The following is a 26,970-nucleotide window of genomic DNA, read 5'->3' on the forward strand; positions in this document are numbered from 1 at the left end:
AGCTAAGTTAGTGGCCCACTTTAAATACTTTGCCAAAATTTTAATTTTCTAAAATGAAAACTGCACTTTTAATTTACTAATTAACCACAAATTGCAAAGCGAAATTGAATGGTGCCTTGGGGATGCTAAAAATTTCTATTTAATGAGGGTTTGCTAATTAATACATCCTTGAAGTTGAATTTTGGCTAACCAAAAGCCATTTCTTAATATTAATTTACCAATTTCATTAAATACCAAAAGCTTTCAAGGCAAATTTAATCTATTAAAGCCAATTTTTGCAATTTTCCTCTAAATCGATTTTGCTAAATAATTAAAATTTTATGACAAAAAAAAAAAATTGCCTCTAGAGTAAAAATCGATTTTGCAATTTAACTTCATCTTACAAAATTAAATTCTATTTCACCAAAAAAAAAAAGATTTTCCAAGAACCTAAGTCTAACGAAAAATTTCCTTATTTGAAAATCATTCAAATTTACAATTAAATCCAAATTTTCAAAAGAAATCGTCTGAGTACAAAATTCACAATCTTATCCTGCCAAGTTGAAATCAATTTTGAACTTATTCGGCCTAAGGATAGAACTGATAGCTCTGGAAAATCAAGTTGAAACCGGGTGAAAAATACATCTAACCTTCTCCACTGGCCCTAAAGGTGATTAAAAAGGGGGTCCCCAAGATTTTGGGGCGATGTGTGAAAACCTCACAACAAATTTCAACTGAGCTCTAGATCTATCCAACTGACCAGTTCTTCCTTCCACAAATCTCTCCGCTTGATTAGTTGTATCCTCTCCACTAGATCCATCAACCTTGAAGTCTTCAACAACTTCCTCATAGCCATCCTTTGTACCCACATTCCTCAGTACACGAGCTATAGCTCTCATGATCTCAACGACCATATTATTCTTCATCAACTCCATCTTAGATCTGAATTTCGCTTTAACCTTCTTTGAAATCTTAATTTCCATGACATCACAGAGATTTGCAATTGCCCTAGGGTCCAATCTTCTCAGAGGCATCTTTCAAGATCTTTTCAAACCCAAGGCAACAAATCCACAAGATCAACTAGCTCTGATACCACTTGATGTAGTACAAGGCAAGAGAAACCCCAAAAGAGATGCCCTAGCCCCCAACAAATAACCACACAATGGAAGATAAACAATAACACAAATATTTTGATCCAAAATAATACTAATTCTCATAATAGAATCATAAGATTTACACCCCACATGTTCAACTGTAAGGCCTTTCGGGTTATGGCCAAATACATCAACAATTACAATAACAATTTTGCACAACCTCACAAGATCCAAACAATAGCTAGCCCAAATCCACAATCTGGTAGAAAACCCTAAGAAGAATCTAAACTTGTGTTTGCAAGCCACCAGGCAACCTTCTTGTTTTCCCAAGCCCACACTTAGAGCTCAACTTCGCTCCTCTCAGCTACTCCATGCTGAACTGAATGCCTCTAGACATCACAAGACCCTCTACTTATACTTAACCAAGCTACAAGTCGGCCTAGCAAGTTACATTAAATAAATACTCACATTGAATACACACTCAAGCCACAAGTCGTGTAATAACCCCAACAGGTTATAACTCCTTCAAACACCAAAAATCTTCATACTTTAGTTGCTTGACATTTCGTCAAACACTTTGCAAGCAAGCTCTGATACCACTGTAATGACCCTCCTCAAATCTGCTCTCAAAAATGCTGATTGAAGGCTCAAAGAATTTTGTCAAACAATTCACATGCAAGAGACATATGACTGATATAGTATTTCAGCTTGCTTTAAATGACTTTTTTCCAATTTGCATCAATGAGAATCTAGTGATAGAAGATTACAATGAACTACACAATGACCTAACATGAGTGTGCTCCTAATTTTGACAATATTCAGTGCATATATTATGATCTAAGCATGAGAAAAGAACACCTACAGCCAACTGGCATTTTTGCAAACAGTTGGTATGCAAACTATCTAGCTGATAAATAATGAAATTGAATTGCTTAAATGACACCAGCAACTATTATCTTTTTGATTGCAATCAAATTTCTAATACAATGCTCATGAAATATGGCCAAGACTTTGGCATTTACATGGATTACCAAAATGACAATGCTGGTATAATGCACACTTACAGCTGAAACTTATAATACCCTAAAAAAAACAATACTAACAAGGGAACCTGGTTGTAGATGGCTGTAATAATTTTCCTTCAATGCTGCCCCTTCTGCTTTACTTTTTCGAACTGCTTTTTCGGCCTGCTTTTTCGGTTCCGTTTTTTCCGCTTGCTTTTTCGATTCCGTTTTTTCTGCCTGCTTTTTCAGTTCCGCTTTTTCCGCTTGCTTTTTCGATTCCATTTTTCTGCCTGCTTTTTTGGTTCCGCTTTTTCGGACTGCTTTTTCGTTTTTGCTTTTTTGGATTGCTACCCTGTTGAATCTCAAGACCATATCTTTCAATGGCGTCAAGATTTTCAGCTTGAAGGGATTTCGTCCTTCAAACTATTGAGACATAACCTCCAGAAAATTCTCCAATTTCTTTGATATTTCCAACCATGCCTAAAAGAAGCTCTTCCATTTCTTTTATAGTGTTCTCACAAGGGCTCAATCCTTCGTTTTCTCAATGTGGGATAAAACATAACTCCCTTTATGTAACTTATGTCTCCAATGTGTTATAAAATAAAGGGGACTCCTTTAATTTAAATATTTTCCACAAACTATAGTCTATGCATTGATAAAGTTAAATATTTAAATTTAACTTTATAAAATAGCTTTATCAATGCAAAACAAATCTTATCAATGATAAACAAGTCTTCTTGCCGATTTTAAACAATTACCATCGACATACCGCTGCCACTGGATGTCCACCCATGCCCAAGATGACTTACTATAAATAGTAAGTATGCCCAAAGTTGCCTCAAAACGCCTCAGAAAGACCTGCAACTGAAACTATCTAGGCCAAATGGCCTCTAAGCCCCTTTAATGTTCTGGTTAGCCTACGGGACCGTGGGAAAATAGGCTAACGACAACATCATGCTATGAATGCTAAAAATGGGACATTACAAGTCGACCTGACAGACTAAATTAATAAATACTTAGGAGAAGCCCCAAGTTTACAAAGCATATCTAACTCAAATGACAACATAAAAGTACGTGCTCTTAGGCATAGGTCCACGTGCCATCCAATGATTCAAATCTAAGAGCACATGAGCCAACTCCCATGGATCGAAGCTCGCGGAAACAATCTCTGAAGTTTGTCCAGGAAATTAGGATCACACTACCAACCACCAAAACGGCTCAAACTCCAACACAATTACTCCGAACTTTATGTGCATTTAGGACAAGGTTCCCCAATGTGCCTCAAACACATTACCAACTGTGCAAGCCATAGGTCCACAAATCCGAGCTTGATTCCTGTGCATTCAAGATTGCTGACTACCCCAGGATGCTCTTGTATCAATGCTTTATCCAGGAATTCCTCACTAATGCGCTTTCTCTTGACTATATGAACTTGAATAGCTAACATCCCATCCTTGGCAAATTCAAATATTAGACAAGCCACTTGGAACTGATTGAATCATATTGATATACTTCCATAGAGGAAAAATTGAATTCGTTTTGAATTTAGGTTGAAATATGAACTAAAACTAGCTGCCATTTTGATTTCTGTGGCAAGAAATTTTATAAAAAACACATTCAAATTTCAAAACAAAAAATATATAAATCCTAGCTATTTTAATACATTAACAGAAGAATGAAAGAAATTAAAAAAAAACAATTCAAAGAGTTTGTTCATGCTTGCAAAGCAAAAATGAAGAAAAATTCGAAAAAAACTTGTTTGCAAAAAAATCCTCTTATGATCTTCTTGGCAGTGAACAGACACTTGTAAATATGTAGCAAACACAAAGCAATCATTACATAATTTTCAAACATCATTCTTCAACTCCCTTTGTTGATTCAACAAGCAAAAATGAATGTTTAATTGCTTGGAATGGTATTTTGTTTTTATGCAATAGAAATGAGCTAAAATTTACTCGTTTTGGTGTTTGATATGCTCAAAATTTATTTTAGGGTGTTGAAGTCAAAGTCAAAGCAAATTTTAGAAAAAAGCAAAGATTTAAGAAACGTACAGGCAATGACAGATTCACCCAGTTTCCCATGGATTTGTTCTAAGTTCATCCTTGTTGAACCAATTCTCAGCGATTAGTATCTTGTCTCAATCTGTAGCTGGAGCGGACCAGATCACAGATTTAGTTCAAGTCAGACCTTGATCTGATCCGTCCAAAGGTAGATCTAGCAACATAGCCTGTAATCATAGTTTGAAAACTTGAACTGGACTTGCTGGCCAAAATGTCAACTCTGACTTAGGGACTGTTGAAGAATGCAAACAAAAAAATGTGTAAAGACAAATAATTTTAAATGGTGCTTAAGATGCACAAAGAATTAATTTAATATCTATAGAACACATAGGTCTATTTTGATGATTGTAGCATTTGTTGGAATCAAGACTAACTTGGTAGTCTAAAATTATCAATGGAATTTAATTACCTGTGAAATTTTTGTAAAAATAGGGAGGAAAATGTTGCTTTTGTTATGTCAAATCAAATAAAGGGAAAAACCTCCAGATTTTTTATCCTATGCAGCCCAAATTGATGTTTATGTTTTGCATTTAAACCAGAGTGGGGTTGAGGGGCAGTGATCTCTCCTGAGATTCAGGGGCAGAAGAGATGACAGGTTTAGGGTGTTGATTTTTGATTGTATTCTTTTCCTTTGGTTCCTTTTGCTGTTCCAGGACCAGGACCTGGAGCTGGAGATAATTCCTTTATTTCTCCTATTTTGGGTCCCTGCTGGTCCTGTTTTGCTGGTGCAGCCCTTGATATTCCCATGGCTCTAGTTGCTGATTATGGTAGAATGATTTGAGGCATTTCCTTGTCTATTTTGGGAGTCTTCCTAATCGGTGGCTCTTTGAATTGACTTGACATCAGTTACTGCTGGCACAATACCTGTTATTATTCCTGAAACCTGCTCCTAGAATTGAACTGTTATTCTGCACCATATCTATTTTAAGAATCTCTGATTTTGGTGAGAGTAATGTGGGTGGCTGTCAGCGCCTAATTTTAGCTGGCTGGCAACTTCAGAGGTCATTTCAAGGATAAGAAGAGACTGCATAAGGGGGAGTGGGGTTCAAAGTGGGAAGAAAATGATCACAGTACAAGAGTCGAGTTCATTTTGTGCGAGAAGCACTGTATTGGTTGTACCTGTTGGTATTGTTGGGATGTTATCACACATTGCCTCATTGCAAATGGAGACCCCCAGTTTTTTGCCTTTTAGGGTTTTATTTAAGTGTGCTCTGTCTTTGGTCTCTTGCCAGTGAAGTTTAGGAGTTTAATCCAAGTTTAGGAGTGTCATCAAAAAGTAAAAGAGAGTAAACTTGATAAATTGTGTATTCTGATGCCACAGAGGTGTTCAGAAGGACCAAGACACAAAGATCGATATTGCCTGGGGTCAATTTTGACAAGTGACAACTACTACTTTTTAGGACAGTTGTGTTTTTCTAATTTTTTTTGTTTTTTCAAAAGTTCCATATTTTGGCACTTTTAGGCCAATCAGGTTTTTTTTTTCACTTGTTTGTTTTCTTTTTTTTTTGTTGAAATTTTTATATTTAGAAGTTTTTATTTTGGGAAGGCCAAAGGTACGTATCGCTTGCAGCCTTGAAAAGTGAGAAATCACCCTAGTACAAAAATTCCTGTATTCAGCACCAAATTTGTCTGGGATTTTATGTAAAAAGCATGCAAAGTGGTGAAATGTTCTAGATTCCGATCTAGGAAAAGATGTGAAATATCTTAGAAAATCTTTAATTTATCTTGTAGAAGTCAAGAAAGGCTAAGGAAAAGTGCACTGATGGAAGCATGCTGATCACTTAAATTTGGCCGAGTCTGAATTTTTTTCTAGGATCTTCCAAAATCTAGAATCTCCATTATAATCCATAGAGATCTGAAACCACTCTCAAACATCTTGACAATATTTATATAATATATAACTTAAAGTCACAATAATTTGACTTGAATGCTATTTCATATGAGTATTCCATTGACATTATGGTCAAATTTGTTTATTAGTGACACACTCAATCAAATGGTTAGCAGCTATCAAGCTTATCTTTTAGTTTACAGTGTTAACCAAATAATTCAGGTTCTACCGAGTTCTGCAAGTGCTACCAAGTTCCAGAAATAGTATTTAGTTCGCACTGAGCAGTATATACCGAGTTGATGATTATCAATGTAAACCGAGCTTCATAGTGTTTACCGAGTTGCATAGTGCAAACCGAGTTTTCTAGTACTTACCGAGTTCACAGTATCAGTAATGGGAATCTAGTGTTGACCGAGCTAGGATGTGTCAACCAAGTGATTCAGTTTATATGCTGAGTTTCACAGTGTTCACCGAGTCATTAGTGCTGACTGAGTTCAGACTACTTGGAAGTGATTAGTATGAACTGAGCTTCTACGTCTACCGAGAGCATGATGATGCCGAGTGTCGACAATGGTTGCCGAGTATCAGAACCTCACCGAGTTAGTCTTCAGAACCCGAGTTCCAGTAGTTGGGTCGACTTTGTGTATTTTGGTAAAACTTGTATTGTAACCGACTTTGATGAATTGTGATTTGAATTGGTATATATGTAATGTATTGTATCACATCCAAAGCAGAATGAATGGTATGAATACGAGACACACTAAGAGTAGAAGTGCAAAGTAAGAAGGTTACAAGTAGTATAAGGAGCGGCAAAGATTTATCTATCACAGTAGGTGACCATTACACTTGAAAGGAATCTCAACCAACAAATCAAAGTTGCAGATCAAAGATCAGTCACTGGTTCATTCTAACGGGTGGAGTAGTTAAATCCTTTCATAAGGTAGACTTACCAGTCTTTTGTAAATCTCTTTACCAAGTGCATACTTCATTGTATGTTTTGTAAATCCTTTTACAAGGTGGGCCTAGCAGTCCTTATTGCTCCTAATAGGGCAGATCATCAGAAGTGATCACTGTAAGCCTTAACCAGCCAACTTTATACTGCAGCACTAAAGCTTGTGGGTATCATCCCCACCCCAGTTTTACTTTCTATTTGGAAGGTTTCTAGGTCACCATATTTTGTGTCAAAGTGTTAGGAATGTTTTAATGCTTTCAGTTTCTCATGCATGCAATTAGATCAAAATACATATGAAGGATTAATTGGTAAGTCAAGAATAAGTTTTATTGGTTCCTGATTCACCCCTCCCCTCTCAGTAACCTAGCCTATCTTATATTTCCAACATATTCCGCCCTCCAAGCTTGAAAATTTGTGAATCAACCTAAACTTAAAGCTTGAAATGCCATGAATCAAATGCCATGAATCAACCTAAACTCCAACAAAGAAATGTTTGTCCAAGTAAAAAATTCCTCAAACCAATACAAAGTCCGCTCAAGGATTGAGGGATGTCCTAAAGGCATAATTAATCTGAGTTTGAATTGAGGAAAATCTACAAATACTACCAATGTCTGACCTGAGAATAGGGAAAATCCTTAAAATCATGTGAAGTCTGACCAAAGGAAAGAAGAATTCCTTATTTCAACACAATGTCTGCCGACACTTGAAAGAATGATCTAGAAGCATGAAGAAATTGATTTAAAGAATAAGAAAGCAATCAAATTCGATTTAAATGAGAACTTCTTGAAGAAAGCAAAAAAAAAAGCTGAGGGATTGCTATGAAATAAATACAACAAGCTTTTAAAGAAATCCTCTCCAAGACAGAAAGCAGAAAGGAAGCAGAAAGGAAAAAATTAGAAAAACAAAGGAAGAAATCAAGGAGTTGGATCTCTTCATGAACATTTCACGACTCCTATAAATACATAAGCTTGGCATTTCATTCTTCACAAGAATAAATCGTAATTATAGAGTTCGCAGTATTTCAGAATAATGTGAAGAGGTTTTAGACGATTTTCAGATTGGATTTCATGCTTGTTGAAGGTTTTCCTTGGTACAGATCACAGATGCAATTGAATTCTCAGGTTTTCCATAAAAAATTCCACCTTTCAGGATTGGAGGTAGTTTTCAAGTGGATTTTACTAATTTTCATGGGGATTTTCCTAATTTTCTTAAAGTTTTTTTGATTGCAGATTCAGAAGGATAATATGCAGACTTGAAGAAAATACATAAACCAATAGGAACTCCACCCTAGCATGAAGACTTGAAGCAAAATCCACAAAGACAGGAGAAGATGAAAATTTGATCAAGTGTTTGGAATTTCCACTGGCAGACCTGAAGTCCATGCTCTCTCATGATGTTGAAATTCAAAGTGTTGAAAGGGAACAGGGAAAAGTCCACATACTTACAGGAAGTATGCCTTGAAAGAGGGACGAAAAATCTGTCAAAGTGTGGACAAATTCCACAAACTCATATGAAGAGCACTCCTATCAAGAAGGAAATTCCTTGTTCCAAGCTGGAGTTTGCTCAAGCTAAGGAGCTTTAAAATTGGCTAATTGTCAAGAAAGTACTCATTGCACCATCACGTCTGCCCTAACAAAGGATTTCACCATGAGAAGTGCTAGTGAAGGCAAGGAAAAGAGTCATCTGAGAGATTGTAATTCCTTAAGCATACATAAAGTCTGTCCAACTTAGAGGATGATTGCAAATTTGGCACAGCATTGAGGAAATTCCTCAATCCAAGAGAAGTCTGATCATGAAGAATGTGAAGAACCCTCAAAGCATAATGAAGTTTGCCCAAGGGGTGTGTTGGAAATTCCCCAAGTATCATCAAAAGTGCCCGATGGAGAGAGGACTTTCAAGGGAAATTTTTTGGTTAAGTCAAGGAAATTCCTTGATCTCTAATTAACTCCGCTGAAGAAGAAGAAAAATATCCTAATTCCAATTCATGAAAAGTTCTAAAAAAATTCATGGAAAGTTGTGGAAGATTCTTGAAGTTGTGAAAATTCCCAATTTCAAACAAGGGAAGTTGTTGGAAATCCTTAGGCACAAGAAAAGTCCTTCCAGCCTAGGATGGCTTAAAACTTTGGTGAAGTGTTGATGAAACTTCTCAAGCCAAAATATGAAATTCATCCTCTCATGATGGAAAACTGGCTGGCTTGAAGAATTGGGTAAGTGTTGATTAAATTCCTCAAACCAAGATAAAATTTGTCCTCTAAAGATGAAAAATTGGCCAAGTGTTGACAACCTAAGAGATGAAATTCGCTCTCTAGAGCCAAAGAGAAGTTGGAAATTTGTGGAGCCCAAAGCAATTTGAGGTTGAAATCACCAAGTATCCAGAGAAAATTCCAATTTAGAAAGAGGAAAAGGTGTTAAGTTTGTGGATGGAAAAGAGAGTGAAGTCATTAAGGAAGCAATGGTGAAAATTGCTTTACTATGGGAAATTTCCTAAAAATCAGACTTGAAAGTTCTTTTCCAAGGACAGGGCTTCATCATTTCCAAAATTCATAAGGCCATTTCCAGATTAAAGTTAGGATTGGTGAAATCATTTTAACAAGCTATTGACAATTTTATCACTGTTTTTTTGTAATTCTTATGCAAAGTGAGCAATCAAGGGCAAGCAAAGATTAAGGAGATGCTACAACCTTGGATTACCAAAGAGAAAGATCAAAGGAAGGAATTCAGAGAATAAAGGAAAGCTGACATTTACAAATGAGAACAGACACATCCAAGGACTTAATCACCAACGAAAATTTCAAGATAGGAAGAAAGATGGATGGGCAAAAGAAGATTTCAAAGACATCTTCTAGATTTCAAAGTCCACACCAAGAAGCCCAAGATCTTGGATGAAAGATAAAAAATCTAGTATCTATTTGGGTCTGAGAATCTGATTCGTGAATTCATGATTCTTTTCACCATTATGATTCGTAAGAATTTGTGGGTGCACATATATATAATATATGCATTATATAAATAAGATAAGATAAATTTATTAATGACCAACAAGGGTCTAAGGGACTGGAAAGAGTACAACAAGAAAAGCGCCAACAGAGGGTGGACCAAATGGTCTCTGAGGAAAGAACAACGAGACAACGAAGAGCAAAACTAAAAACTAAAAACTAAAAACTGCTCATAGACGAGATGTAGTCCAAAATCAAATTCATATATATACAAATATATCTATGCATTATATATATGGGTTCATGTGTACTTATTCCAAGTTTGGCCTGTGAGTCCTTAGGGATTTGCGCTGGATTCTCCCGAGTCTACGTGGATTTGTGATGGATTCATGCTAGATTCTTTTGAGTCCGCATGGATTCGTGTTGGATTCATACAGGGCCCAAATTTGGCCAAATGCACAAGGTGAAACCCAGATCTTGTGTGAATCCAATAGGAACCAGTTCGCGAATCAAGACTTGCTACGGACCCAGATCCTGTTCGGGGCCCGGATGCATGAATCCAGTAACTAAGATTTAAAATTGAGAAAATTCTGAGTTCATCAGGTTGAAAGATGATGCAGTTGGAAATGTTTTTCCAAAATCCCAAAATCCCAAAATTGAAGAAGAAATTTTCAAAGCTAACTTCGTTAAGAGAGATGAGCATGTTTGTTAGGAACCTGTGTGTTCCTTCTGTTTATTTTGTTAGAGTAGAGTTGTTGGACGCATATGCTTTGTAAGTCGTCCCGTGAGTTTATTTTATTATCCCACATGCATAGGTAGTATTACTTTTCTAGATCGTACCCAGTATATAAGAATAGGTTGAGGCCCTTGATGGACACGGACGAATTTATTGTATTGAGCTTGCTCAAAGGAGGTTACCCCCTCGAAGTGGCCTGCGATCAGTAGATTTATTCTGAGTTCTGCTATCACTTTGTATTCTGTTATTTCGAGCATTCTCACGATATTGCTATAAGGAGGTTCTTCTCATCTGGTATCAGAGCACTCTCTTGGGCTCGCTGGGTGGAAATTACATCAAATTTTTTTCTGTCGTGGCCTTCAGGAGCAAAAATCATGGAAGAGGAAATTGCATCCCTCAAAACCAGACTTCAAGATCTGGATGACAAAATTCTGGGTCTTAACTTTCAGCAGTCAGCCATGAGCCGAAACCATTCAGGAGATACTGGGTCCTCTTCTGGCAATTTTCGTGGACCAAAGCTTGATTTTCCACGCTTCGATGGTTCTGATCCGACTGGATGGATCTATAGGGCAGAGCAGTATTTCAGCTTGCATAATACTTTGGATAACCACAAAGTCTCCCTTGCATCTTTTCATTTGGAACATGAAGCTCTTCAATGGTTCCGTTGGTACATCAAGGCTAATGTAGGCCCAACGTGGAGCGAATTGTGCACCCTCATTTTGGAGCGCTTTGGCCCTAGTTCCTTTGATGATTTCACAGGAGCACTCACTAAACTGCGTCAAACAGGCACTGTAAGAGAATACCAGACAGAGTTTGAAAAATTAGCTAATCACACAGAGGGCTTGTCTGATGAATTCTTCCGTAGTTGTTTTGTCAGTGGTCTGAAGGATGCACTTCGCTCAGAAGTCAAAATGTTTCGACCTACTACAATGATGGAAGCCCTTGGGTTGGCTAAGTTAGCGGAAGACAAGATTAGTGCTCTACAACGCTCCAGATCTAATTTTGTTCCATTCAGAAATACAGGTTCTCACAACCCTCCAATCATACCAGCTCCCAGAACTACTCCGATCAAGCACTTGTCTGAAACAGAGATGCGAGTTAGGCGAGACAAAGGGCTTTGTTATAATTGTGATGAGAAATGGTCTCGGGGCCATAGATGTGTTCAGCAAAAGCTCTATCTCTTGGATGTGGATTCTCCACCGGAACTGGAAGAATATGTAGATGCTCAGGAAACAGTGGATGCTGAGGTTGAGCCTCACCAGCCTGAACCTCCTTCCCCAGAAGCTCCACCAGAGATATCTGTCCATGCTTTGGCAGGAGTCACTACTCCACAAACCATGCGGGTCCAGGGTTTCTTCAAGAAGATCCCTCTTACTATACTCATTGATTCTGGTAGCACTCATAACTTCATTGATCCACGAATAGCCAAACAGGCTGATTGCTTTATCCATCCCTGCTCTAGCTTTGAAGTCATGATTGCCAATGGGGGCACTTTACCTTGTAAAGGGAAATGTCGCAATGTGCGTCTCTCTATTGGAGATTATAACATGCGCTCTGACATGTTTGCCTTACCCTTAGGTGGCTGTGATGTGGTTTTGGGTGCCCAATGGTTACGCACTCTTGGCCCCATTCTCTGGGATTTTGCTGAACTTTGGATGCAGTTTTCAACCGAGGGGCACCAACACACTTTGAAAGGCTTACAACCAGGGTCTCTCAGCATCATCAGTTCACACCGTATGGAAAAACTTCTTAAGAAGAATTCACATGGTGTCATCGCTCAGCTCCATTCCATTCAGATGCAGCCATCAGCAGTCTCTAGCACTCCTGCCGATCTCCAACACATTTTGGACAAGTATTCTGGTATATTTGCTGAACCTGTGGGATTACCTCCTTCTCGGCCAGAGGACCACCGTATTCAGCTCCTTCCTGGCAGTGTTCCGCCCAACATCAGGCCCTACCGCTACCCATTTCATCAGAAGACCGAAATCGAGATACTTGTCCATGACTTACTGAAGCAAGGTATTATTCGCCCTAGTACCAGTTCCTTTTCTTCTCCAGTTCTGCTTGTTCGCAAAAAAGATGGGTCATGGCGACTCTGCATTGATTTCCGAGCACTTAATCATCTCACTATAAAGGACAAGTTTCCCATTCCAGTTGTTGATGAACTTCTTGATGAACTTCATGGGGCTCATTTTTTCTCCAAGTTAGATCTTCGTTCTGGGTATCATCAAATTCGGGTTAATGAGGAGGATATACCTAAAACTGCCTTCCGCACACATGATGGTCACTATGAATTTTTAGTCATGCCCTTTGGCCTCACGAATGCTCCTTCAACATTTCAGGCAGTGATGAATAACATATTTCGACCATACCTCCGGAAATTCATTCTAGTCTTCTTTGATGATATCCTCATATATAGCAAAACTTGGGCTGAGCATCTCCATCATCTGGAGCTTGTCTTGCAACTTCTCTCTGATCATCAACTCTGTGCAAAACTATCTAAATGTGTGTTTGGCCAGGAGGAAGTGGAGTATCTCGGGCATATTGTTGCACACCATGGAGTGCGGGTGGATCCTACAAAAATAGATGCCATGAAAACTTGGCCGCATCCTAAAACTCTCAAGAGCCTTCGGGGTTTTTTGGGGTTGACTGGCTACTACCGCAAGTTTGTCAAAGATTACGGGAAAATTGCAGCACCATTGACAGCTCTGTTAAAAAAGGATGCCTTCTCCTGGACCCCTGTTGCTGAGACTGCATTTGAACAACTGAAACAGGCTATGTGCAGTACACCTGTTCTCGCGATGCCAGATTTTTCCAAACCCTTCACTATTGAGAGTGATGCTTGCGGCAATGGATTGGGTGCTGTTCTCCTGCAAGATGACCATCCTATTGCGTTCACTAGCAAAGCTCTCTCTGGTAAGAATCTAGCCCTCTCTACTTATGAAAAAGAAATGATGGCTATTTTGCATGCTGTACAGAAGTGGCGGCCATACCTCTTAGGGAGTCATTTTTGCATCAGAACCGATCACCAAAGTCTGAAATACTTCCTGGAACAACGGGTATCCTCTCCTACACAACAGAAATGGGTCAGCAAACTCATGGGGTATGATTATGAGATCACCTACAAGAAGGGTAAGGAGAATATTGTGGCAGATGCTCTTTCTCGCACATTTGATAATCAAGCTTCCCTTTCCGCTATTTCTAAGCCCATTCCCAATTGGTTAGCATCTGTTCAGCAGGGCTATGACAGTGACTCTTCTTTATCTCAAATCATTCACCAGCTAGCCAATAATCCTTCTGCTATACCACATTACTCTTGGGATGGTGCTTCTCTTCGATACAAGGGTCGGCTAGTGCTTCCTCAGAACCCAGCTCTACATCAGGCTATTTTTTATGAACTCCATGCTTCTCCTTCAGCAGGGCACTCAGGCTTCCTCAAAACTTATGAGCGAGCAAGGAGAAACTTCTTTTGGAAAGGAATGAAACAGACGATTCAACAGATGGTGGCTGAATGTGATACTTGCCAACGCCACAAGGGTGAAACGACCCTGCTTCCTGGCTTGCTCGAACCATTGCCCATCCCTACACGGATTTGGACTGATATTTCTATGGATTTCATTGAAGGGCTTCCTAAATCCGGTGGCAAGACAGTGATCTTGGTTGTGGTTGATCGTCTCTCGAAATATAGTCATTTTTGTGCCCTCAGCCACCCCTATACTGCCTCCTCTGTTGCACAAATCTTCATGGACCAGATATTTCGTCTTCATGGACTCCCTTCTTCCATTGTCTCTGATCGTGATGCAACTTTTACCAGTCATTTTTGGACTGAACTATTTCAGAAAACTGGCACCAAACTGAAGATGAGTTCGGGCTATCACCCACAAACTGATGGTCAAACGGAAATTGTCAATAAATGCTTGGAAACTTATCTTCGTTGCTTCACTTCCGAACAGCAACATCAGTGGGCCAAGTGGCTCCCTTTAGCTGAATGGTGGTACAATACCTCTTACCACACTGCCTCTAAAATGACTCCATATGAAGCAGTCTATGGTCAGGCACCTCCAGTGCTCCTTCCCTACACTCCCAACAGCTCACTAGTCCAGGCAGTTGACATAGTTCTCCGCAGCAGGGATCAGATTCTTCGTACCTTACAGGATAATCTTCACATGGCCCGTAATCGAATGAAACAACAAGCAGATCAACACCGTTCTGAGCGCTCATTTCAAGTTGGGGATATGGTTTTTCTTCGTCTACAGCCATACAAACAATCCTCCCTAAAGCTGAAAGGGCGTCATAAGCTGGCCCCAAAATTTTATGGGCCTTATCAGGTTCTGCAGAAGATTGGTTCAGTTGCTTATAAACTGGAACTTCCTCCTTCTTCCCGCATTCATCCAGTCTTTCATGTTTCTTGTCTAAAGAAAGTTCTGGGTACCACTGTCAGAGCACAAACTACTCTCCCTGACATGGATACGGAAGGATCCATTATCCTGGAGCCGGTGGCAATCATTGACCAGCGCACTCGCCAGCTTCGCTCTCGCTCCATCTCTGAGGTCTTGATTCAGTGGCATGGCATGCAACCAGAGGATGCTACCTGGGAACCCCTTCTTCAGATTCAACAACAATTTCCACACCTTAAGCTTTGAGGACAAAGCTTTTTTCTAAGGGAGAGGGGATGTTAGGAACCTGTGTGTTCCTTCTGTTTATTTTGTTAGAGTAGAGTTGTTGGACGCATATGCTTTGTAAGTCGTCCCGTGAGTTTATTTTATTATCCCACATGCATAGGTAGTATTACTTTTCTAGATCGTACCCAGTATATAAGAATAGGTTGAGGCCCTTGATGGACACGGACGAATTTATTGTATTGAGCTTGCTCAAAGGAGGTTACCCCCTCGAAGTGGCCTGCGATCAGTAGATTTATTCTGAGTTCTGCTATCACTTTGTATTCTGTTATTTCGAGCATTCTCACGATATTGCTATAAGGAGGTTCTTCTCAATGTTGAGGTAGCAACCAGCTATCTCCACCAATCAAATAATTTCAACACAAGGTATCCAAGTTCCATGAACTTGACCTTTTCTTCCATCAGAAGAAAGCTACATCTATGTTATTCATTTTTCATTGGATAATTATTGTAAAACCTAATTAGGGTATAGTTTTCGAAATCTTAGTTGTCGATCTTAAATTAATCTTGGCTCTTCATTTGTTTTTGAACTCCGATATAAACCCCTCTCATTTAATTTGTAAAGAGAGAGCAAGAGAAATTGTTGCATAAGACACTTCTTAAGTACAATCATTGTTCAATTGTTGGTGAATTTAATATTGGAAGTTGCATGGTTTCTTGTCTTTTGTTTAGAGTAGATTTTGTTTTCAAGTTAAATTGAATGAAGGATTTGATGAGAATGTTCATTGTGGAATCGATACATTCATACTTTTGATAGTTGGATGATTTTGAACTATTGTGCAGAGTTGGATTGAAACTGTGATAGAAAAACATGACTAACATTACTTTTTTCATTGGTCGAATATTGGTGAATATCTGTGATGTGAAATTGCTTAGTACACCTAAGAAGATTGCAACATTCTTGTGGAGTTCTTGAATTTGGCAAAACTACGATAGGTTTCAGATTGCAGCCCTATCTCCAGATTTCATAGGATTAGTTCATAGAATTAGTTTAGGGCTAGGATTGTCCTCTCATACCCTCCTCTTTTTGCTCTTTGTTTTAGAAATCTTTGCGAGTGTTAAACCCAAAAAATCCAAAAAGAAATAGAAAAAGAAATTAAAAAGTTGAAAATGTTGCAATCTTGAATAGCTAGCGTATGTCCCTGTGGAGGTTTTCAGCAAATCATCCTACCACGACTATCCTGAACAGCAAAATTAGATGCATTTGGAACCTTGGAGTCATCTCTATGATCACACAGTTCATTTATTTAGGACATTAGAGAATTTCGTTCAAGAGAGGATAGAGTACTGCTAGTATTTTATTCTGTGTCATAAAATACACCAACAGGTATCGAGAATGTTAATTTGATTTCCAATATTGCTGAGAGTAAAATGTGTCAGCCCAAGCACCTGGATGGGTAATCAGAGACTAGAATGCTGATGTAATATTCTGTTGTACTGTTAGATTACGTTTTCAGAATATTCTGGTATGTTTGTCTAATCTTATTATATTCAGCTGTTGTAAAGAGCTACCTGGTTCATAGTCCTTGACTGGGATCCCTAATTAGGACTGCTGCAGTTTTATAGATGACAAACTAGTTGTTTCAAATAAAAATGAAAATGCAGGAAATAATTCTTCAATTAATATTCTGCCTAAACAGTAGTTTTATTGTTTTCTTTTGACTTTATGTTCCAGATATTGACCGAATCGAAGTATTTGATGCCTGGTTAAATAATGACTGTTGATATGCACAGATTATCTTATAGCTGGTACAAATTACAAACAAATGATCTGCAAGTGCATTTTGGGTACTGTATAATTTTTTGGCCCCAGTTGAACTCAGTTATGGCCTATTTATCTTTCTTATATGAGTATCAGCAGACATTTGGTTTGGGATTGGAAGTTTGTGTAAGAGTCTGTGCCAGTCCCATCTTTGCCCATTCCAGGCATTCTTTTGTTTCTAGTTTAAACCCTATATTTGTTAAATTGTCTTCTCCTAGCAATCTATCTCTACAGAAGTACCCAATTCTTCCTGGCTACCTTGCAGCTGTACAGTCAATTATAGCTCTACAGTCAATTATAACAGAATCTTGCCCCAGTTGATCGTGGGGGAATTGAACCATGGCCCTCATTGTGGTAATCCTTCATCTCTACCGCTCATCACACCCACTGGACTGTGCTTCAGAAATTAGGGCTATAACTTTATGCTTCGTGAGCTTTTTATAATCAAATTGTTTTAGAGCGGCAAAAATAAAAAGGTTAGAGGGCACACAATGATTTGCTTATAAATTTGATATTAAAATCATAATTTGTGAAGGGTTATAATGTTGTTTTATTAGTAGCAATTGTGGGTTATAATTTTGTGTCTGTTATGTTATGCCAATGTTTACCTGACTTGCAAGAATAGCATGTGCCATGATCAACTTTTTTGTCAAGTTAGGTTTGAAGTAGTTGCTATAAATTCCATGAATTGGGTAAGTTATGGATAAACCTTCATAATCTCATTATTATGCTGGCTTTTTTCCAGGAGAAAGGGAAGCATCTGTTGCAAAGCATCACATTCCTCGGCCTAAAAGGGCTAAGGTTGTGAAGGGGAAGAATCTTTTTGAAGGACAGGACTCGACAGATGAGGAAGATGCACACAGTGAATCAGATCAGGAGGATGCAGAAGCAGAAGATGATGATACTCCATTATCTCATGCAAGGCAAGCATCCAAATTTGTGAATGTAAGAGTAACTAAAGCAGAGAGTGCTGAGAAAGCAAGGCGGACTTTGCCAAAGATTCCTGGAAAATCTTTACGAGAAACAAGAGCTGACACCTCAGAATCAGCACAACCTGAGTCAGGATCAACTGGTGCAGAGGTTAATGTTGCACATGATCTGCTTGCTTCTGCTACTGAGGAGCAATTACCTACTGGCTTGGGTCAACAACGTCAATCAGTTCACTCTGGTTTATGGGCAGAGAAGACACCAGTAGGTGGTGCACATGCCGGAGTGAGCTTCTTAATGCACTTATTTGTTGTTATTGGTTGATCAGCTACACAGTAGTCTATTTGATTCCTTTTTACTGATTCATAACTACCAAGCTTATGTGATTTAACCATTCCTTCTTTAAATGAATAGGTTGCCTCCAGGAACTTCAATTCTGGAGATCATGGGAAAACTATGTCATCCTCAGCTGAAGATCATAGCAGAGTCAGCAAAACCTTAATGTCTTCTAGTGAAGACATTGATGATGAATTTGTTGGTGCAAAAAGGCTGTAATTGTACTGTAACGGAAAATAGCAGTTCACCCTCTAACTAAAACTTGGCAAATGAGCCATGCAAGAGTTTGCTGTAAGTAGGTTCTCGACTTGTAGAAAATGCCTCCATGTTTGAAGTCATCTCTTTTAGTGAAGCTATGCCTAACCTCAGGATTGGCAAGAACTCCATCGTTGCACACGCCTAGTTTGACTTGATGCTTATTTTGTTATTCCAACTACTTGAATAGCGCAAGCAAGCTTTGGTCAAATCCTGAAACTGCTTGTGTATTATCTTGCCTCTTTAATTTCAATGTCATAGCTTTTGCTTTTTTGTAGCAATTGAATGTTGTCTTCCACAACTTTCATCTTTGTCTTGTTTTTAGATAGCTGCAATATGCCAATCTCTGGTGCATCATATATGTAGTTCGAATTTAAAGTAGTTAAAATTTAGTGTGGAATCAAGTAATTCTATTAAGATAATTCTCCTGAACTTTTCTTTAGTTACATTGTGGTTGTGTTAACACAATGATTTTTGATGACATTTTCATGACTTCTGACTGTACGGGAATAAAACAACCCTAAATAAATTTTAAATATATAATCTATAAAGAATTCAATATATTAATTAGCCTAGATTTAAAAATGTATATCTGAACAGATTTGAAATAGAAATAAAATAGTTCAACATATTAGCATACCAGGTACCTTGATGCTGGAGAAGAGAATACTGAAAAGACCATGACAGATTGTTTTCTGATAGCAGAAAAATGATTGAGGTGATTGTGGTCTGGAAAATCTAACCGTGCCCAAACTTGGGTGGAATTTGTTGGTCTGGCTCTAATCTCTATATTTTCTGTTTTGACCTAAATGTTGCTGTGCTGAATTTGGTGTCCTCAAATACTCAATACCTTTAATGAGAAGTTTGGTGGTGTTGAACATTGTTGGAACTTGTTATACTAATAAAATAAGATAATTAACTTCCAACCTATTTGACTGAAATGGTGCAGCCTGAACTTGGGTTATCAAATGTTCAATACCTGCAATGAGTAATTGGGCAGTGTTGAACTTGTTATGTTAGGAAAAGAAATCCGATTTCCCCAGTATTGTATCAGTCAAGTGCCTTTGATTGATTTGATGATATTAATACAGTTGGAAGAGACACCAAGCAACAAGTGCAACTGACAACAATATGGCTATAAGCTAATGAGGGTTTTGAAATTTGAACAGAAGTGCAATGAGTGATGAAGTAGCCTAATGCAAGAACTAGGATTTTGAGGATTGCTTGTGTAACTGCTGGTATATAACAATGCTATGATAAGGACATGAGTGATTATGAATAGAGTAGATGTTGGATATCAATTGCTAACCTTAAACTTGCATAAGTAAGCAAGCTGAAAAGTAATAACAAGCATAACATAATGAAACTCATAATACCATATTATGTTAACTAGGGAAACATTGACCAAGGGAAAACTCCGGTGGCGATGATACCCACAAAATGATCTACTAATTAAATGTATCTTGTGAAAGATGTTGACCTTGTTAGGAGTCTATTTACATACATATAGCGTATATGTCCTTGTTAGAGGATCATGCCTTGTTAGAAGCTTTAATCTTGTTAGGGGTTATAATTATAATACAAAAGGTGAGCTCACTGCTCTTACAAACATATACAACTTTACAAGTAGTATAGATGAATATCAAAACTTTGATTGTACTGATATCTTCAATATTTGATCAATCCCTTGCAGTTCTTTGCATCAAGTCACATATACAACTGTCTTCTTTGTTGTAACCATCAAACTCACAACTATACAATACCAACAAAGTGTGCATTTGCCAATCATATCATTACAATATAATTGGCCACTTTGCTAAACAAAAAGTTCCTTCCTTTACACTGAAATCTTAAAACTGTTGGCCTTGCACTTCCTCACATGTTACCAAACTTAATATTAAATTCTGCCAATTGAGGGTTAACATCTAGGATGTTGTCCCTACCTTGTCAAGTTCTTAATTTGACAAGTTAGATCAATTCCATGACCAATTTGCCAATAATTTGTCGACTGTTCTAATTCTAGGATGTCAAGCCCGTCTCTGGAAAATGTTATCAAAACATATGCAAATCAAACCATCATATTTAGCGGTCTTAAACATATCTTATGTGATGTCCAAAGTGACATCCTTCTAGTCTGCAGACTTATATCTACTCCTTGTGAAGCCCGCCGTAACAAATAGTCTAACTGTGCACTGCTTTACTACTTCACGCTTAGACAATTTTCTTAGTCACTTAATACTAAACTTAGTACTTATCTTCATCAGCCCTAATACATCATAATGTTGCCATAAATGACAACTCATATTGACTTGCTCAACCAAATTGCCAACAATCTCTCCCTTCTCCATTGATGACAACATAGGGAAAATTGGTTAAGTGATACTTCTTCAAAGTTGCAAAACTTCAAAATTTCAAAAATTGAATCTTCAAATTTGTGGCCAAATCAAAATGTCAAAATGTGGATCATTCATACATACCACCTATCCATATAGTATATAGCTTCGTACAATCTGCAGCAATGGATTGTCCTTGAGTTGCGTTTGCTCCTAGCCTATGACTCTATTCTCCTATTCATTATTATAGAGTCCATACTATACAAGTTCTTATGCCTTAGAATAGTAGGGCCCATAAAATTCTGGGGCATACAAGACCAAACATACTATTGTGTTCTCCCTTACTCTATACGTATGCTCCCCCTTAGAATATAATCTATACATACTTCACATATTGTAATACTGCTCCTCCTTATATCTATCGCTCTTTACAAAATTTTCATTCACTACTTCTCCCCCTTTGACATCAATGACAAAGGCGAGTCAAAAGTCTATGTACAAGTCAAAAATTGGTGTTCCAAAACTGTACGTCAAGGCAAAATCATTATACAACGAGGTTTTTTGAATAATTGTTTCTCCCACATGAATTATTGCACAAACACCATAAGCTGTTATCTCAACTCCATTTAGATCTATAGGTACAAAGTGCTCATAAGATCTTTTAGCACTTATTAATGTATCTAGTTGTTTCTGTAATAAATCAATCTTTGGTGTCAGATGATCTCTAAATAAATTATATCTACCAATGATTCTATCTCTGCCACGCTTCAAGATCTGTAAACCATCATATGCCTTACTAATTCTCTTATCCATGTTAATAAAACTTAAGTTGTTTTCTTTTAGTTCCTTTGATAACTTCTCTAATTCTTCTTCTTTTTCTGTGATAGCATCTAATACATCTGAAGTCTGCGTATGTGCTCTTACATATTCAATGTAAAACTTCTTTCCTTCTACTATGCACCCCTTAATGTCATTTATACATGTATCGATAATTGATAAATCATACTTTATGTTATTGCATAGCTCATGATATTGAAATAATGACAGGTCAATATGACAAAATCCAAGAAGAACCTGAGAATGTAGTACATCAAATACTTAAAGGACCCTATTGCAATGAAAGCTAAGAAGGAATTAGTGGAAATCACAATTAATGAGCCCAAAATATTGAGAACAGATAATAAGGAAGCGAAACAATTTGTTAGCACAATTGAGCGACCCAATGTTTACATTGGAGGTGTGCCTATAATATTGGATGCAACTATAGGAGAAGAAGATCCATTCAAGGATCAAGATAATACCGATGTTAGCAATTTGGATGAAATTGACAACATTTTGATAAGTAATTGCAATAACATATGATACTAAAGACAACATTAGTGATAAAGTCAACAAGCATAACAAGATGATAGAGATAAAGTTGAGCAAGAGGAGCAGACAAAACAACAATTAGAGGATCAAAAGATGGATAAGAAAGATCAAGACATGAATCAATAGGTGAAACATCATCGGGTAGAGGACACAATGGATACAATGAGTACTAAAGAGCACAAAAAGGATGAACAACACGATCAAGACTTCCAACGAGATGAGGATAAGGACCCAATGCCATCAGTGGTAAATGAAGAAAGATCTTCATTACCAGGGTTCACTATAGTGGCAAATATTCACAAAATGACAATTGTTACCCAGCGACCAACATTGATTTGGCGAAGTTTTTAGACATATGTGGGTTGGTGTGTCGCCCCAAGTTTACCAAATATAAGTCAAATCCTTGAGCCCATCGCCAGAGGATTTATGTCATCAGATCGCGTTTCAAAATGAAATAGCCAATCAAAAATATTTTTGGCACATGGAAAATTAAATACATTTGCTTATGATTGCCTAGGCAGATATTTTGGATGGCCTCAATTCGCCCTTGGTTTTAAAAAATGTTTTAGGAGAGGGATGATATGCGCCCCCCAAATATATAGATGTGTGTCCACACAAATTCAATTTCAACATCTATATTATGCATGGCCGTATAATGGATGACCCATATTCGCCTTGGAAATATCAGAATATAGGTTTTTCTTACGTAGGCTTCATCAAATATTTGGTACGACTTGTAATATTCCTACGGATTTTGCCACAAAAGAGTGGTATACATACATTCGTAGATCGATAGGTTGTCTAAATTTCAATTAGTATTAAGTAGCGAAGTCTCAATTTCTCATATCGCGAGATCATTGTCGGGCGAGCCGTGAGTGCAACAACTGCATTTTAGCCAAAGGTAAGTAACTCAGACCCCTATCTGTCTGTTCTCTATAATTTTAGTTCGTTACTATATGTAGTAGATACAAGTTAGACTGTTAGTGGTCAGTTATCAACTGAGACCAGTACAGTAACCGGGGGGACTTAGGAAATCTATATTTTAAAGTGTAGGCCGCACAACCAATGAATACTATTTAGATAAATATATGAAATAGACTATAGTCGATTGTCAATATTTGAATAGCTTGAATTTTATGGCAACCAATATTTCTTCGGAGATGTCGAACATGAATAGGGGTAAGAGTCCTACATGTGGTGGAAGTCAAGAAAGGCCAGCCAAGTGCAGTTGCATCTTGACATCATATTTTGGTGGCAAAAATCAGGAAGCAACATCACAAGTGCATTTACAAGATTCCCAACCACTGCCACTACCAATTCCACTGGCACATATTGAAGAAGTTGGCGAACCTGATATATTTGATCATGATGAATTTGAACAAGATATTCAGGTAAATAGCCAGAGTAGCCAAGATATGCAGGTCAATACCCAAAGTAGCCATAATGATACAATAGACTTGGATGATAATTCTAAAGATGGTGATGGTGCACGACTAGGGAAGGGAAAAATGAAATACAATGCAAAAATTGGTGTGAAATCCAACAAAAATCGACATTGGGATATATCAATCAAGAATTTTCAAATAGAATGGGCCTCAAAGTATCCATTCATTGAACTTGTACGCAATCCAAAAGAAGGTGAGCCTTTGGTAGAATGCAGATGTATGATATGCTCAAGGATAAATAAAAAGGAAAAGAGGTTGCAGCTAAAAATTGACACCATAGAAAAACATATGGGTAAAGTTTATGAGAAACAAATCATAGATGGAGTGGAAAAATCAGTTACAAGATGGAAAACCAAGGAGGAATGTCAACATATTAAGAATGCAAAAATCTTAGAATTTTAGGAGAAAATACAAACAAATCCTACTGAAGTAAAGGGCTCCATGGAATCTCTTATTGGAAAAGCAATGAAAGTTCAAGAAATGGGTAAAGTTCTTCAATTAAGTGTTGTCTTCTATATTTTAAGCAAAGAGCGTGCCATTATAGACTACCCATCATTGAGTACTTTATTACACTTTGCAAAAGTTCATTATTATGCGAGGAGTCACTGGTTAGTAAACAATAGATGGGAATGGGAAAGTTGTCTTGTCGAGGTTGAAAAGGAAGATATCTGAGCAAAAATTAAAGAGTCAAATTTTATTGCATTGTCTTTAGATGAGGTGACAACAATAGACAATACTTCTTGGGTATGCATGCATGTCTATACTGTACACAATTTTGTCCGACAACCCAATCTACTAATTGTTATTAAAATGAAGGATAATTCAATGATGGAAAATATATTTGAACTAGTAAAAAGTTCCCTAATTGAATCTGGAGGTATAGATGAAATGACGATTGCCCAAAAGTTGGTGTGTGTTGGAGTAGATGGAGCTTCAGTAATGCAAGGCCACAAGAATGATCTTGTCACAAAGTTAAAAGAATTTGTTGCACCTTACGTTGTTGGCATTCACTGCATGGCCCATAGAATGAATCTAGCTTTTGAAATTGTCAAGAACTCTCCACAAATATATAGAGTTGAAGTTTTAATCAAAGAGATCTATAGGCATTTTTGTCGAAGTCCTAAACGATTCAAGGAATTTCAACATTTTGCTGAGGGCCTAACTAATGAGAGAAAGTTGCTTAAGGATAATGATACCAAATGGATCTCTTTGGATGGACCATCTCATCGAGATTTTCCTAAATATCCATCATTGCTTGGTACAAAGGAATCCACTTGCAATGATCAGGGTGGTCAACGAAAATATGGTAATCTTCTTGAAAGGTTAAGTAATGTAGAGACACTCTTAACGTTAGTAGCCATTTTCCCCATGATAGAGGAAATGCGAAATATAGTGAAGAAGATCGAATAAAGATATATGTATATTGCAGAATATAATACACTGTGTAAAATGACATGCATGACCCTCGATAATCTCTATAGAAACTTAGATTCATTTTCTATGGATGAAAAACTTTCAGGGTGGATGAGAATCATAGATTTGGATAATCTTGATAACTTTTAAAAGATTGATGCAAAAGGGGAATTATGTGCCAATATATGGGGTGTTGAGATAAAAATGCACTATTATGGAAGGCCCGTGCCCATGAGAAAAGGAAAGAAACCCACACAACAAAAATTAATTGTTACAAAGGAAGTGTTTGAATATATTGTTGAGTCTGTAATGAATTTTGTGAAGGATATTTCTAATAATCTTTCCTCAAAAATTAGAGAAAGGTTGCCTTGACACAAATTGCTTGAATCAATGTGTGTTGTGTTTCCCCATTACTGGAGTTTAAGAAGTGCTAAAGATTTTCAAGATAAGTTAATGGTTTTGACAAATCAATTTTGCAAAAGCAAAGAAATCAATGGGGTGACTGTAAATGGAGTTTTAGATGAATCTTGTTTGAGAGAGCAATTTTTGTGTACAATGATGGAACAATATGATCTTATGCGGAACCCTAGAGAAGAAGGATCAATAACCAAACGTTGGACAAATCTAGCTTAGAGTGAAGTGTTGCGAGATTCAATATTAGAAATTTTCAACCTTGCTGAATTATGTTTGACCATGATATTGGGGTCTGTGCAGCGTGCAGGATGAGAGAGTTTTCAGTGCTTTGGGGTTCCTAAAATCAAAGGTAAGAAATAAACTAGAGAAGAATTTAGAAAATTGTCTTAGGCTGTAAACATCCAGATATGAAATGAATACTTTTCCTACGAAAGGGCATTGAAATTGTGGACGAAGAAATGCTAAAGAAGAGGTTTGGCGAACGTTTCAAACAATGAGATCAGTAACTCAAGTAGTGATGCTAGTAGTGGTAGCATTGATGTTGAAGTTGGGGATTACTATCAAGATGATGAAGGTAATGCCAATTGGAGAGAACATGGGATATGATGGACTATTTGAACCTGATGCTGAGGAATCAAAAGATTCAGATGATGAAATGATGTGTCAATTCTGAATTATTATCTGAATCTAATCATGATTCATCTATCATGCACAATAAGTTATATCATTTTTTAAATGTGTAATGTCAAACAAACACATACATTTTAAGTTAGATGATGCCATGATTCATGAATCAAGATTCATTCAAATTTTACCATTACTATTATTTTTTATTTCCATTATTATGCTCATATGATGCATTGTTATGGTACAATGACAATCCTTGATTTTTGTGAAAATATAGCCAAATCAAATGATAAAATTTAATGAATTCAATTTTCAAAAGTTAAATTTGAATCCCCAATTTCATAATCATGAGTTAAAAGTTCTAAATTTACAACTATAACATTTAGCATGAGTTAAAAGTACAAAATCTACGATGCCCTCGTCCACGTCCACACCCTTGCCCGCACTTGTGACTGCATTTACTCCTCTGCCCTTGCAGATGGTTGCTCTTGGGCTTGCTTCTTCTGTTCAGACCTTGGTGCAGGCCTCATCCAAGGGAGTGGTCGTGGCTGGCTCAACGTTTTCTGTAGATTCTGTCTTCAGTGGTGATGCCCTAGTTGGGTCTCTGTCCTATCCTTCCTGTGGTGTTGCCTTCTTTCGTATAGGGACAACTTCTGCTACTCCTCATGGTGCTACTGGTAGATCCGCAATTTCTTACGTGGATGTTGCCGCTTATGAGGTTGACATTGGTGGTTTGCCTGTGTGTCTGGGGCTCCGAGATGCTGTACCAGTGGCTAGATATAACTCGACGATTGATTTAGAGCCTGATATTGTTGC

General features: G+C 37.6%; 1 protein-coding gene across 2 annotated transcripts in view; it reads left to right on the forward strand.

Moving 5' to 3' along the window:
• SCC3 (sister-chromatid cohesion protein 3) overlaps positions 1 to 18,832 on the forward strand; it is a 121,426-nt gene extending 102,594 nt beyond the window's left edge. For both annotated transcript variants that reach the window (XM_089791173.1, XM_089791180.1), the window contains exons 22-23: positions 17,779 to 18,245; positions 18,375 to 18,832. In XM_089791173.1, coding sequence (XP_089647299.1) covers positions 17,779 to 18,245; positions 18,375 to 18,515 — 608 coding nt within the window. In that variant the 3' untranslated portion in view covers positions 18,516 to 18,832. The remainder of the gene's footprint in view (positions 1 to 17,778; positions 18,246 to 18,374) is intronic.
• Positions 18,833 to 26,970: the final 8,138 nt, after the last annotated feature.

The sequence above is a fragment of the Cupressus sempervirens genome, chromosome 1, assembly GCF_028749045.1.
Source record: "Cupressus sempervirens isolate cs-2001-9-10 chromosome 1, ASM2874904v1, whole genome shotgun sequence".
Classification (NCBI taxonomy): Eukaryota; Viridiplantae; Streptophyta; class Pinopsida; order Cupressales; family Cupressaceae; genus Cupressus; species Cupressus sempervirens.